The sequence below is a fragment of the Tachyglossus aculeatus genome, chromosome 10 (genome assembly GCF_015852505.1).
Source record: "Tachyglossus aculeatus isolate mTacAcu1 chromosome 10, mTacAcu1.pri, whole genome shotgun sequence".
Taxonomy (NCBI): Eukaryota; Metazoa; Chordata; class Mammalia; order Monotremata; family Tachyglossidae; genus Tachyglossus; species Tachyglossus aculeatus.
Genome location: NC_052075.1, coordinates 43,553,214 through 43,568,730, shown reverse-complemented (window position 1 = coordinate 43,568,730; position 15,517 = coordinate 43,553,214). Strand labels below are relative to the sequence as shown.

The following is a 15,517-nucleotide window of genomic DNA, read 5'->3' as shown; positions in this document are numbered from 1 at the left end:
GCTGAGCGACTTCTGGTAGAGAATTCATTCATTCAATCGTATTTATTGAGTGCTTACTGCTCATTCTTTCGATCGTATTTACTGAGCGCTTACTGTGTGCAGAGCACTGGACTAAGCGCTTGGGAAGCCCAAGTTGGCAACATCTAGAGATGGTCCCTACCCAACTGCGGGCTCACGGTCTAGAAGGGGGAGACAGACAACAAAACAAAACATATTAAGATAAAATAAATAGAATAGTAAATTCATTCATTCAATGGTATTTATTGAGTGCTTACTGTGCGCAGAGCACTGGACTAAGCACTTGGGAAGCACAAGTTGGCAACATCTAGAGACGGTCCCTACCCAACAGCGGGCTCATAGTCTAGAAGGGGGAGACAGAGAACAAAACAAAACATATTAACAAGATAAAATAAATAGAATAGTAAATTCATTCATTCATTCAATGGTATTTATTGAGCGCTTACTGTGTGCAGAGCACTGGACTAAGCGCTTGGGAAGTACAAGTTGGCAACATCTAGAGACGGTCCCTACCCTACAGCAGGCTCACAGTCTAGAAGGGGGAGAAAGAGAACAAAACAAAACATGTACAAAATAAAATAAATAGAATAAATATGTACAAATAAAATAGAGTAATACTACTACTAATAATAATAATGGTATTTGTTAAGCGCTTACTATGTGCAAAGCACTGTTCGAAGAGCTGGGTAATAAATGCATGGTGATTCATGATCACCACTGTAGTATTCGTTAAGCGCTTCTTACTATGTGCCAAGCACCATACTGAGCTCCAGGGAAGATAATAATAATAATAATAATGGTATTTGTTAAGCACTTACTATGTGCCAAGCACTGCTCTAAGCATTAGACTGTGAGCCCGTTGTCGGGTAGGGAACGACTCTAGATGTTGCCAACTTGTACTTCCCAAGCGCTTAGTACGGTGCTCTGCACACAGTAAGCGCTCAATAAACACGATTGAATGAATGAATGAATGAATGGGGTAGATACAAAGAAGCAGCGTGGCTCAGTGGACAGAGCATGGGCTTTGGAGTCAGAGGTCGTGGGTTTGAATCCTGGCTCCACCACATGTCTGCTGTGTGACCTCGGGCAAGTCACTTAACTTCTTGGAGTCTCAGTTACCTCATCTGTAAAATGGGGATGATGACTGTGAGCCCCACAAGGGACAACCTGATCACCTTGTATCCCCCCAGTGCTTAGAACAGTGCTTTGCACATAGTAAGCGCTTAACAAATGCCATTATTATTATTATACAGGGTCATCTGTTTGTCCCACGTGTGGGGCTCACACTTTTAATCCCCAATTTACAGATGGGGTAACAGGCACAGAGAAGTTAAGTGACTTGCCCAAGGTCACCCAGCAGACAAGTGGCGGAGGTGGGATTAGAACCCACGTCCTCTGACTCCCAAGCCCAAGCTCTTTCCACTAAGCCACGCTGCTTCTCTACAAGCGCTTACAAGTGCTCTGCACACAGTAAGCGCTCAATAAATACGATTGAATGAAAGTACCACATGAGGCTCACAGTTTCAGTAGAAGGGCCAACAGGTTTTGGAGCTCCATTTTGCTGATGAGGGAACTGAGGCACGGGGAAGTGACTTGCCCAAGGTCACACAGCAGACAAGTGGTGCAGCTAGAATTAGAAGCCAGACCCGCGGGCCCGAGCTCTTTTCACTAGGCCACACGAAGTAAAGGATTAGGATTAAAATGTATATCGTACTTGCAAAATCATAGTTTCACTCAAACCAATCACGAATTACTACAGTAGAAAAGATTAATGACCTATTGTTTTCATTTTTAGCTAAATGCATCCAAGGCACAAACATTACAACCAAATCAACAGACACAACTCTTGAAGCTGACCAGTAAAATCTTTATGCCATCAGCATGGGGCTGAGTCATTTTGGTCTTAAACAGAATGACCAGGGGTGCCCCATTATCTGTGTAATTTGGGGGAAATAGCCACTTTTTCAGTCCCGGGCTGCCCAATTGAGCTGTGGCAACATGTCAGTGAGGAAGGTGGAAGACCCCCAACATCAACATGCACAGAGGCTCCCCAAATCCCCCACTTGGCCTTTCCACCTATCTCAGCAGTAGAGAACGGAAGTAAGGTAATTGATGATTACCACTAATGACAAAAATAATAATACATTTATTTACTATGGAGCTCAGCAGTAGAGAAGGGTTCTTTAAACACCATTTACTCCTCTTTCAATATTTTTGGGTTGGCCCCAGGTAATAGAACCTCTGCTGTTTGTCAGGAACAGTTTCCCTTTGCCCCATCATTTACAACACTGTTCTCCTTCGCTTGGGCCACACCTATAATGAGAAGGAAGAATTTTCAAAATAGTATATGTATTTCAGTAAAAATATATGCACCTGCACCAGTCCTTCCTTCCAGAGGGAAGAGAAAGGAGGCAAAAAAATGAACTGGACAGCCTTGCAACTTGAAAGTGAGACTGAAAAATAAGTTTTGATGATTAAAGAGAAGCTGGGTGGGGAAGAATTGAAATTAATGACTAAAACAAGGTTTTTGGTTTGTCTGTGCATTAACCAATTTAGCTGTAGCCCAAATTATGGTAGAAAAAATAACAAAATGCAAGTATTTGAACAGATCAAATGTTTGTTTCCACTGCAATCACTAATTTTGCTGAAAAACATTTCCCGAATAGAAATATTTCTTTCTTTTCTAAAAGGGAAGAGCCGCCGAACGTTTTTCCAAGTATTTGGATCTGCCAGATGTTTCTTCAGTATGAATAGTTCATGATCTGCAAAATTCACTTTTGGCCAGAAATCCTCATTGGCTACCAGTGGCTTCCTGATGTAAATACCTGTAAAATCAATTGGACCACCCACAGGTACTGACCAACAAGACATGCGCACATACACATTTCTTTTGAAGAAAGCACACTTTTTTACGGTGCTTTATTTGCCAACGTAAGGTCAATCTTAATATTTTCTCTTTGCTCCTTAGGAGTTGTATAATTTGACCTGAAAGATCTCTATTGCTGTTGCCCATGAATAGCACACTGTTCGGTGTAGGGTTATGAAAGGAGTAAATAATCTTATTTTTCTCACCAATCTTGCTTTTTGTAGCGGAGGATTCTGTCATTCTATTGGTTAAAATGAAATGAAACAGCAGAGGGCACTCCAAGGTACACAATTGTTACTTTACATTTGGATGATTAATGTCATTCTTTAATCACATTTAGTCCTTAATGAGCTTTGGGATATAACTCATGGGAAAAGCTCCATAGTAAATAAATGTATTATTATTTTTGTCATTAGTGGTAATCATCATTTCTAAGGCGCCCAATCTTTCCTAATGTTTTATACTGCTGAGGTCTATAATTTTAATTTTTTTTTAAAGTAGTTCATTCATTCAATTGTATTTATTGAGCACTTACTATGTGCAGAGCACTGTACATGCACTGTACAGGTGCAGAGCGCTTGGGAAGTACAAGTCAGTAACATATAAAGACGGTCCCTACCCAACGTCGGGTATTTCATGACAAATTCCGTAAAAATGCAGGAAAAGAGTGAATGGGAGCTGAAGAATATTGAATTTTACCTTCAAAGGAGAGCAGGTGCCAAGTTATGATTAGGTGCCAGGGCTTAATATTGGGGAAGTATGCTTTTTTGCAGATGGTTTGCCAGAATTCCTGTAATTCATCAAGCCTAAGTAAGAGGTTGATAAAAACAACAAGCCTAGTGTTCCCTACCCTCTTCCAAAATACCACTCAAAACAAATCACTTACGGTGCAAGGATTTTAGAGTCAAGTTCTAGGGATCAGAATTAATTAGCTAAGACTTATAAAAGCCATTTCCAGGGTAAAAATACAGTTTGAATCAATAGTGTTTAATACAAATGGGACATACATCTTCAACAATAAAAATTCCCAAGTCAATTAACCAAAGTAACTTCATTGGAGAATACCAATTATTGAAGGCAGGGGAGTCTGTTTCCATTTCTAGTCATGCCAGTGACTTCTCAAACTGAAAGATCAGAGCTGCTTATAGGACTGGACAGACATCCTTTAATGAGTTTGTAGAATGAAGCACTGGGTTGGAAGTCAAAACCCCTGAGTTCTTCTCCCCAGCCCTGCCAAGCACTTGCTTTGTGGTTTTGATTGTGTTGTTTCCCTTATCTACACATTGAGAACAAATTGGCCAGGAGAGAATTGTGAAAAATAGTTAATAAAAATCAGATACTAAAACTGCTCATTATCCTATATTCTGGGGGCATGCACATGCACTTGAAGAGGTGAACCGTTCATTTTTGAGACAAAAATAAGCATTAAGTAAATAGATTTATCCCTTATTTTCTCCAAATTTGTCTTTTTAACAAGTTTCATGAGAAATACTGCTGGTCCAATACAATCCAATCCTGAGCACAACAAATTGACCACCTTAGGTGTGATCATAAATTCCATAAAAAGCCTAGTCATTTGATGCTTTAGCTATACAAAACACTCACTTTTGCTACTGCCTATGAGCTGAATTCCCACTTGCTTAAAGATCACAAAAGCAAACGTACAAATTGCCTTGCCGTTCTCTCTTCAAAAGAATAGTTTCCTTCTTCATGGTGCAACATCCATTTTGCCATGACTAGAAAATGGGGGTCCTACGTATTCAGGTGCAGAGTGGAGCGGTGATGCCCACGGGGGCTCTGAATGCTCCCTTTGGCACCGTAATGAATGCTGGCTGGTGCCACCACAAAAGAGGAAAGGGATTACGGGGATATTGGAAGGGAAGAAAAGCAATGGAGTAGGATGGAAAGAGGATGGCATATGGTTTGGCAGAGAAAGAGAAGGTAAATAGAGAAGCCAAACGGCTCAAGGTAGCTCAACCCTCCTTCTGTTACAAAGTCAGTAGTTCCATTGGAGTTCAGGGGAGCATTAAAATGTTTGCACTCCAACCCTTACATTATCAGAAGCATACAATGATTGTAGGCAGAAACAGTGTTTCTCAGTCTCCACATGATACTCCCAAATGATCGAGATAGAAGGAAAAATCATTAATCCAGAAAGGAGAAAAATGCAGATTTACATTCTTGTTCCATTCAATTAAAAAATAAATAGAACGGGAACACAAAAGACACATTCTCACAATAAATAATATCAAATGTGAATTGGGTGAAAAGGGTTACTTTCTGCTCAGTCATTCCAAGATTGGAGCTGTTCCTTGATTTGTAACACTCCGAGGAAATCTGGATTTTCATATATACTATTATTTCTCATAACAGCCCAGGAAATCCCACTTCTCAAAAGAGTAAAGGGGTCGGAAACAAATCAAGCAAGACACTGTTAAGAATACATCCTAAACATTGCATCTTTCTCCAGCATGCAGGGGTGGTTGAATAATGCCACATTTTCCTAGGGGAGGGCCCCTGTTTTTATAAAACAGTAGATTCATTCTTCAAATGAAAAGTGAAGCTGGAAAAAAAAAGTCTCAGATTAATTCAGAGCTTCTTGGCGGGTCCATTTAAAAATCGATGATTCTGAGTTGTCACCTGTTCAAATGAGGGTCTCATTTCAAAGCTGTTTTTGCAAAACCCAAAGGAAAGCCCAAGGGATCCTGGGTTGAACAGTAAGATATTTGTTGGCTCTGAGTCCTCCCTCCCCATCCTGGAGTCACTGCCTGGATGAAATGAGGAGGACTAACGGTTTCCCAGCAGGGTGGTTGCCACTGAGCAAAAAAAATCCAGCAAATTTTCTCTACCACCTGGAGGCCGATCTGATTTTGGTCAAGTCTGTCCGGAATTTGGACAGGGTAGAGTCCATCAATGGACTCAGGAGAAGACCGCTTCTTTCCGGAGTAACCTGCTAGAGGATCCCTGAGAGGCTGGTTCATTCCTGGGGTTGATCCGGGAATTCAGGTCTCCTCGAGGGCAGGTGAAACACAGTAGAGAAAAAGAGAGTCAACTTTGGTCCAAGCCCCAAGGTCAATTTAGATCAGTTTTGAAGAAGAACTAGTGCTTAGAACAGTGCTTGGCACATAGAGTAAGCGCTTAACAAATGCCATCTTTATTATTATTAAACCCCAGGATTAGCCCCAGATCTGCCCCTAATCTCCCAGACTGGATCTGGACTGGGTCAAAACAAAGTCAGTTTCCAGGGCTGGAAGGAAGGTTATTTTTTCCAAGCACATCCAGACCATGGCATTCAGCACTTTGTAGGCAGTAGAAGAGCCTGGTTACTGGTTCTGCAGTAGCTCCTCCCAGCAAATAGGCTGGGAAAACACCTCCCTCTCCAGCCAGAGTTCATAGGAATAATGGAAGTCCTCAGGAAGTTCCAAATTCTGGCCCAGCACACTTTGCAAGCAGTTGTCCACGGGTGTAAACTCAGAGTCCTGGGGCCTATCGTACCGTCGACTGTTAAAGGCTTCGATGCTGGCCCTCAGGGTACACTCCTCCGCTTGAAAGTCCCATGGCCTGGCATCAATGTCTGCATTTGGAAAAGAGCAAGAGAGAGAATGACCTGTGGCATCAGGGCTAATCGATCAATCAGTGGAATTATTGAATACCTATCGTATACAGAGCAAAGGGCATTAAGAGGGCAGATATTGTAAAGAGGGGTGGGGATTGGGATGGGCAGATTTCAAAGAGTTAATGGATCAGAAATCAGTCAGTCATATTTACTGAATGCTTACTGTGTGCAGAGCACTGTACTAAGTGGTTGGGAGAATACAATATTACAGAATTGGAAGACACATTCTCCACCCCAGTGAGCTTTCACTTTAGAGGGAACGCCAACAGAAGCAGTGTGGCTTGACAGAATAAGCACAGGCCTGGGAATCAGAGAACCTGGGTTCTAATCCCAGCTCTGTCACATGTCTTCTGTGTGACCTCGGACAAGTCACTTAACTTCTCTGAGCCTCAGTTCCCTCATCTGCAAAATGGGGATTCAATACCTTTTTTCTTCCTGCCTAGCCTGTGAGCCCCATGTGGGACCTGGTTATGTTGTATCTAGCGCCCAGTAGAGTGCTTGGCACATAGTAAACACTTAACAAATATTGTTATTATTATTTCCCACCATGATTGGAAACTCTTAGGTATTGTCAGAGACTTAGAAGGAACGAGAACTTCTGGAGCAGAGCACTGTTCCACGTGCTTAGGAAAGTACAATAGAATTAGTAGGCATGATTCCCTACCCTCAAGGAGCTTATAATTAACAGAGGAAACATACCTTTCCTACCCTCCCATCCCTTGAGATAGAGTTCTGAGCTTTCAGCAGAACAGCTCTACAGATTCCCTGCTTTCATGGAACTCTCCCAAGTGCTTAGTACAGTGCTCTGAATTCAGGTGTTCCATAAATGCCATTGATTGGTTATTTGAGCAGAAAGGGAATGGGCTGAGGATTTAGGAGATCTGGACTTCAACCCATCTTCCTCCAGTGAGGTGCTGAGTGGCTTGGAAAAGTTACGAGCTTTGAGTTTCCTCCAGGGTTACGATCCCTGGCCCTCCTTACCTTCCAGGAATGTCAGATGGCCCGAGAAATGATGTGAGAAAGCTAAGTAAATTCAAGTTTCATCATATGTAATAATAATAATTATGGTATTTGTTAAACTCTTACCATTTTTCAAGCACTGATACAAGTTAATTAGGTTGGATACAGTCCCTGCCCATGTGGGAATCATAGTCTGAGTAGGAGTGGGAACAGGCACTAAGCGCTGGGGTAGATTGACTACGTATTATAGTAAAATCCATCAGCAGGCAAAAACAAGTCCTCAAACTTGTAGACCTGCACTAGCCTGAACTCCTGTCCTAGGGCAAAGAACCATTTTCATCAGGAAAGTTGATTTATATAACCTCCCTGGGACTAGGAAGGGGGATGAAGGAAAAGCACTTGACATTCACCCCACCCTCAGCCCCACAGTACTCATGTAAATATCCGTAATTTACTTATTATTTACTTATTTATATTCGTGTCTGTCTCCCCACCCGGATTGTAAGCTCCTTGTGGGCAGGGACTGTGCCTGCCAATTCGGTTGTATTGTTCTCTCCTAAACACTTAGTACAGTGTTCTGTACACAGCAAGCACTCACTAATAACCACTGAGTGACTGATTGAAGAGTAAACAAAAAAAAAAATCTTATGAGATGGGAGTTTCGAGCACAAACGCTCACCATTTCCATAAGCCCAGTCATCATTCATACGGTGCCGTACTTTCTGATAAATGGCAGACATGGTCTTCATATTGCTTTTTCTCCACTGTCGCCCCAGGTATTTGGTCTGGATCTTCAACAATTTCAGGACATACAACTGCATCATGGCCTGTTTGACCTTCAGTGCCCGTTTCAGGATTGGTGCCGACTTAAACACGACTAGCATCTGTCCAGTGAAAGAGAAGAAAAGAGCCAGGCCCATGAGAAAGGGCATATGGAACTTCAGAAAGTTTTGGGGCATCACCAGCTTGCCAGATGGCCCAGTCTTCTTGGATAGTTGGACTAAAGAGGGGTAGCCCTTGTGAAACTCCTCACTCTATTATTATTATTTTAGTACCCATTCATGATCAAATACCACATTTCTCCTCCTATCACGACAACTGCATTAAAAACAGATAGGAAGTGACGTACCCATCTTATATTTCATTACCTTGCCAGTTTAGCAAGGAGACACGTAAGCAGCAACCCAGTGGGTAGACTAAATGCCAAAATGAAACCAAAATCTATTTTTGGGTGCATCTTTAGAGGTTTGCTTACAAGAAGGAAGTTTCCTGGCTACAGAGGCTATGAGCTGCTAGAAATATTCTGAACCTTAAGGATTTGATCTCTGCTCATTTCAAAGAAAGAGGAGGCAGAGTGTTGAGGAGCATGTTGGGGTCCAGTTGAGATTCTGACCTAGATGTGTACTGTGATCTTGTGCCACCCCTTTCCTCTTTTAGTATCTTAATATCCTCCGTGACAGAATCCTGCCCTTCTTCAGATTGCCGTTCAGATAACAAGAGCCAATTTATATCAATCAGTCAGCCAATGGTATTTATTGAGCTCTTAGTATGTGCAGAGCCTGTATTAAGTTATTGGGAGAGTATTATACAACAGAATTAGCAGATATGTTCCCTGCCCATAACGAGCTTACAGTCTTCAATTACTTGTTAACTATTGTTAACTATTGAACTACCTCTAAAATTTTCACCAGCCCATATCACTAATGTCAGTGTTGCATTCAAAGGCCATAGGCATCAATATCCTTAAGAAATAGGTTAATTTTTCTATCTGTTTGTTCCTTTTCTTTTCCTCTTCTATGCTGATGGGGATGGAGTCTCCCATCATGATGGAAGAGCCTAACTTCTGAGACTTTAGGACTGAGAATCTGCATGAGAGCTCACCTCCTCCAGGAGGCCTTCCCAGACTGAGCCCCCTCCTTCCGCTCCTCCTCCTCCCCACCCCCCGCCTTACCTCCTTCCCCTCCCCACAGCACCTGTACATGTGTATATATGTTTGTACATATTTATTACTCTATTTTACTTGTACATATTCTATTTATTTTGTTAATATGCTTTGTTTTGTTGTCTGTCTCCCCCTTCTAGACTGTGAGCCCGCTGTTGGGTAGGGACCGTCTCTATATGTTGCCAACTTGTATTTCCAAAGCGCTTAGTACAGTGCTCTGCACACAGTAAGCGCTCAATAAATACGACAATGAATTGAATGAATGACGGGATGGATTATAGCGATAGGGGTTTGGGCAGCACCTCTTGCACTGTTAATCAATCAACAGTATTTATTGAGCACTTACAATGTGCAGAACACTATACTAAGATGTCTGCTGTGTGACCTTGGGAAAGTCACTTAACTTCTCGGAGCCTCAGTTACCTCATCTGTAAAATGGGGATTAAGACTGTGAGCCCCACGTGGGACAACCTGATCACCTTGTATCCCCCCCAGCGCTTAGAACAGTGCTTTGCACATATTAAGCGCTTAACAAATGCCATCATTATTATTATTATTATCTTGAGAACCCCATGAGGGATGTGGACTGTCCAACCTGATTAGCTTGTATCTACCCCAGCGCTTAGAACAGTTCTTGACACATAGTAAGTGCTTAACAAATACCATCATCATTATTAGTAGTAGTAGTAGTACAACTCAACAGAGTTGGCAGACATATTCCCTGCCCAAAACAAGCTTACAGTCTAGAGGGGGAGGCAGACATTATACTATAAATATAAATAATTAATAATATATGATTTAACGATATGTACATAAGTGCTGTGGTGTTGAGCGTGGGGCGAATATCAAATGTCCAAAGATCACAGATCACCCTCTCACCCCTGTGAGTTATGTTCCCACTGAGGCACAGAGTACAATGAGCAAGTAGGCAGGCAGGTGTGCAGGCCATTCTGAGGTTGATGCAGAGTTTTTTTTTTTACATGCAAGACCCATATATATATATTTTATATGCCAGGCACTGTACTAAGCATGGGGTAGTTACAAGATAACTATATTGGACACAATCCATGTCCCACATAATGCTCAGTTTTAATCCCCATTTCTACAGATGAGGTAATTGAGGCACAGAGAAATTAAGTGACTTGGCCCAAGGTCACATACCAGAGAAGTGGAGGAGCTGGGATTAGAGCCCAGGTCCTCCTGATTCCCAGGCTCATGGTCTGTTCACCAGGCCACGCTGCTTCCCATGTATGGGTGAAGAGAACATAGAATAATGCCAATGTTGCCAATAATGCCCTTGTGCCTGCCATAAACCAGCAAGCGACTGATTTGGTAGTCACTCTATTTTCACTGTCTGGAAGCAAATTTGATATATAGTATTCTAGACCCAGTCCTCTTGACGTTCCCTCTAAATGGCAAAGTAAACATTTCTACAAAGAGTGGGAATGGTCTCTGAAAAGGCAGAGGAGGAAGCCATTTGTGCCGGATAAGTGCCCAGAGTTTGAGGGCTTTGGGTTTATTCAATCCTCGGTAGGATTTTGGGGCCCAGCTCACCATAGTCCTGGAATGCTTCCATTTAGTCAACTTGTTGAGTACCCTCAGTAAATTGATACAGGAAAAAAGATTCCTCCAGCAGAACTGGTTGTTTTCTCCAGCTTCCTACAGTCAACATAAAACGAAAAATAAAATGAAACCGAGAAGGGATTCAGGCTTACCACAGCTGTCACAAAGCTTTTTTTCCGCCATAGAAACTCCAGCGCAGGGATGCTATCCATCGACCGTTATTTGGCCTGGGAAGACGGGCTTCTCCAGTGCTATTTCAGACTGATTATGTCCCATTGCGGGGTAGGGGGGGAGTCACCCAGATACAGAAGCATGCACTTGCTCACCATCAGAAAGGCCTTCTGAAAAGGCTGCTGTTGGCATAAAAGATGCAACACTGAGAATAGTATTAGACGTCAGGAGGACACAAAGATAAAATCAGTGACCTGATGGTTCAAGCAGGTCTCCCTTTGTGTCTTCCCTCTAGGAGACACAAAATAGAGGGAGAATTACTCCTCCATTCGCTCACAATTTTTCTGCAGTGAAAAAAGGACAGTGCCCAATGCTTTGCTATTTTTAAGTCAGTCTGCAGTAGAGAACTCCATGTGAGAGAGGTTTGACATTTGGAAGATGAGTTCTCCATGTCTTCTTCCACGACCAGACTGTGCTTGACTGACCTTTTCTTTTGAAGCAGGAGGGAGATGAGGGACTATGGCAAATATTTCAACTAGCTTCAAAGGAAGATGATTGTTCAAGAGCTGGGTGCAGACAGTCAATCATCATAGGAGGATGATAGCCTAGAAATGAGGTATTTTTCAGGGAGAGATGCAACATGATGTGTGATTTCAGACCTGCAAATGGAGAGTCAATTTTACGATGTGGAGTGTTTTGATTATGTGTTTGGGGTAGCATGCTGTTGCAGAATAAGGGAATAGTCTTCTGACAACCTGAATCTGGCAGGATAATAATAACAATAATAATAATAATTGTGGTATTTGTTAAGCACTTACTATGTGCCAGGCATAGCATATACAGCTAGGGTAGATACAAGGTAATTGGGTTGGACACAGTCCCTGTCTCACACAGGGCTTGCAGTCTTAATCTCCATTTTACAGATGAGGTAACTTGGGCACAGAGAAGTTAAGTGACTTGCCCAAGGTCAAACAGCAGACAAATGGCAGAGCCGGGATTAGAACTCAGGTCCTTCTGACTCCCAGGCCGACAATCAATCCACTAAGCCATGCTGCTATGTGGTTTAGGAGGAGTATAAAGCATTTGTGTAGCAAAACAGATGGCCTAATGGATAGAGCACAGGCCTGAGAGTCAGAGGACCAGGTTTCTAATCCCTGCTCCGCCACTTGTCTGCTGTGTGGCCTTGGGCAAGTCCCTTCACTTCTCTGTGCCTCAGTTACCTCATCTGTAAAGCAGAGATTAAGTCTGTGAGCCCTATCATCATCATCATCATCATCATCATCATCAATGGTATTTGTTGAGCACCTATGACTGCAGAGCACTGTACTAAGTTCCCTGCCCACAACGAGCTTACAGGGACAGGGACTGTGTCCAACTTGAATATTTTGTGTCTATCCCAGCGCTATTACAGTACCTGGCACATAATAAGCGCTTAATAAATACCATAAAAATAAAAGGAATAAATTAAAAAATACCATTAAAAAGGGAAAAAAAATAAAAGGAAACCCCTTTATTTTTCAGGGACACAACATTCATATTTTGGGAGAATTGACTGAATTTTGAGTGTTTGGTTTGGAGACACAATCCAAAGGTCAGATGAATGACAAAAGTAGTCCTTGTTGTCCAGTTGACATCTGAGTTATGCATAATGGGGGAGAAGGGAGTGCTTGTAAGGAGGAAGAGGAACCGGGGAAGAGAGCAAGATTCAGCAAGGGAGAGGGGGATTTAACCCTGCTATATAGTGTGTCCAGATTTCCTCTGAAAAATTCATTTTAAAACAAATACCTTCCTGAAATAGCCCAGATCCTCAAGGGCTTTGGGCACTTCCAAGGGACAAAGAAGTTTGAGGGTTAAGTAGGAGAAACAATGGGACTAAGAGATAGGAGTCCTCTCTTAGGATAAACTCTTAGTATTAGGCGCCACATGCACTTGGTAAGAGCTCCCTGTACACCTCTGAGGGCGGAAATCAATGCATTTCCAACCCTCTGCCTGAACTATACAGTAGCCTCCATGTGTGCCTAATGGAAGTGGCACTTTATTTCTTTTTTTGAAAAAGGAACTGAGCCAGTAGGCAGGTTTACTCTAACCTTATATATTTCCTGCTCATGACAAACATTGGGCAGGTGCTCTCTCAGCTCAAAGAGACAAAGGGGGCAATTATGGAACAGGTAGATTATTCAGCACGAGACCTAGGGTCCAGAGAACAAAGAAATTTACTCTGCACTTCTTCAGCTGGTCAAAAGATGACAGATCAAGGGAGAAAAAACTGTTTCTGCCCTCAAGACCCAAGAAATGAGCCACAGCCTCTCACCCTGACCACAGCCTCCTCAGATGACAGCTTCCTTCTTTCTTCTCTGATGTTTCCTTGGGGAACAGCAAGCTAGCCTCCTGTCTTGTTCTTCACAATATGCATCCTAGAGAGGTCTGGACTTGAAGTAAGTCACCGTGCTGAACTGCCTTCTCAAGAAGGTGATCCCAGAGTGATTTTCCCTTCTACCAGCTCAACAGCAAAAGGGGGTACCAGGTGCCACATTTCTACCGATTTCTCTCTTTGATCTACTTCACAGATAACATTTGACTCTCCACGCCCTCAGTTCTCCAGAAACGTTTTTAGTTTTGCTGAAAATCTGGGATTCTTCTCCTAAAACTGCTTATCTTTTTCTCCCTCTCCCCCGACACCACTTCACCTCCCATTTCTTTTTTTGTGGTGGAAGTTGGAGTACAAATGGATAACACACTTCTCGGAACTCAACCCATCACACAGATGTTTTCCTCATGCGGAATACAGCATCCACCTCATCAGCTCCCAAACATCACTGTGCTGATAACCAGCCTTGTGGACCCAAGCAATGTCAAACAAGCCTCCCACACTAGCCCTTTGGCATTCTTAGCAAAACCAAACTCTCCTTCTCAAACTCCCTCTTACTTGCTCCTCTCTCGGCTAAAATCATTCGATCCAGGTCCTCACAAATCAGATGAGTATTACATGTCTGGGGCCTAAAAGGGTCAGAATTCACCTTGTTTTTGGGAAGACAAGCAACAACATTTACAGCCGTTGCCCCCATCCCACCATGCCATCCTGGACCTTCTTTCTCAATCTGCCTTGCACCAGCAGGGTCATGAGGGATTTTATTTGTGCCAATGTGTCACCAAAGATTTTGAAGCATTGTGACCTTTGAACTCTGGGTAATTTAAGCAGTCAAAATCTTGTTGCTTTGTGTATGTAATTAATCTCTCCCCACTTGCCAGTCCCCAGCCTCCCAGCCCTAGATTTAGATTGTGAACCTAAGTCTTGTTTAATCCTTTACCACAGTCTTCTCTAGTAGTAGCTCTAGTGCTTTGTACACAGCAAGTAGTCAATAAACACCCCTGAATGAACTGCTATTTTAACTCAAATCTGCTATACTTCCTGAAGTTGTTCTTATCTCCTCCTCTGGGAAACAGCTAAAACCACAGTACTTCTAGGTCAGGTGTATGAGGTGCAATTATCGAATTACTTAAAACTGAAGGAAAAGGAGATTTGAGGGAGAAGCCTGAGATCCTCAGAATGGGTGTTTCAAATTCCAAATTCACCATAAAAGTCCCCTATCTTCCACTGTATTTGGAAACTCAAGTTAGCAGTAGTAGGCCCGAAGCAACTGCTTTTGTCTTTCAACTTCTTTTTTCTGGGCTCACAGTGTTCTAAGTGATCTTGAACAGTTTTTAGTGACCCAACCATCCTGTCTAAGGGCTTTCACTTTATATATGCATACCCATGGGATTCTTTGTATCCAAATGTGAAGCTCTTGACCATCTGTGAGTGGGGCTCATGTGTAGACGTGTGGCTAACAGTTCCTTTCAATCAATTGTATTCATCGAGCATTTTACTCCAGGCAGAGCATTGTATTAAGTGGTTGAGAGAGCTTAGTCCAGTGTTCTGCACATAGTAAGAGTGCATGAAGTATCAATGATGACAAGAATACAACAGAGTTGGTATACCTGTCCCCTGCCCACAAGGAGTTTACAGTCCAGAGGAGCTTACACGCTGCATACATGAAAAGACTAAAAGATATTGTGGCTTTGAGTTATTCCTCTTAGTGCTGTTTTCACCCCTCTGTTGCCAAATGCCACTCTTATAAGGCCGGAAGAACCACATACAACACAGCATACTCACGGTACATACATCACTCCCAAACACTGGGTTGGGAGAAAAATTGGTAATTAGTCAAAATGACCACCAGATGACCATATTGTTTCACCCAGGGGCTGAAATTCATTCATTCAATCGTATTTATTGAGCGCTTACTGTGTGCAGAGCACTGTACTAAGCACTTGGGAAGTACAAGTTAGCAACATATAGAGACGGTCCCTACCCAACAACAGGCAATGAGATTTAAAGTTT

The 15,517-nt window shown here is 42.5% G+C and overlaps 1 protein-coding gene across 1 annotated transcript in view; it reads right to left on the bottom strand.

Annotated features, from left to right (window-relative positions):
• Positions 1-3,465: 3,465 nt before the first annotated feature.
• STRIP2 (striatin interacting protein 2) overlaps positions 3,466-15,517 on the bottom strand; it is a 38,079-nt gene continuing 26,027 nt past the window's right edge. The window contains exons 19-21 of the mRNA XM_038752882.1: positions 10,957-11,061; positions 8,140-8,344; positions 3,466-6,458 (exon numbers count right to left, since the gene is read on the bottom strand). Coding sequence (XP_038608810.1) covers positions 6,208-6,458; positions 8,140-8,344; positions 10,957-11,061 — 561 coding nt within the window. The 3' untranslated portion in view covers positions 3,466-6,207. The remainder of the gene's footprint in view (positions 6,459-8,139; positions 8,345-10,956; positions 11,062-15,517) is intronic.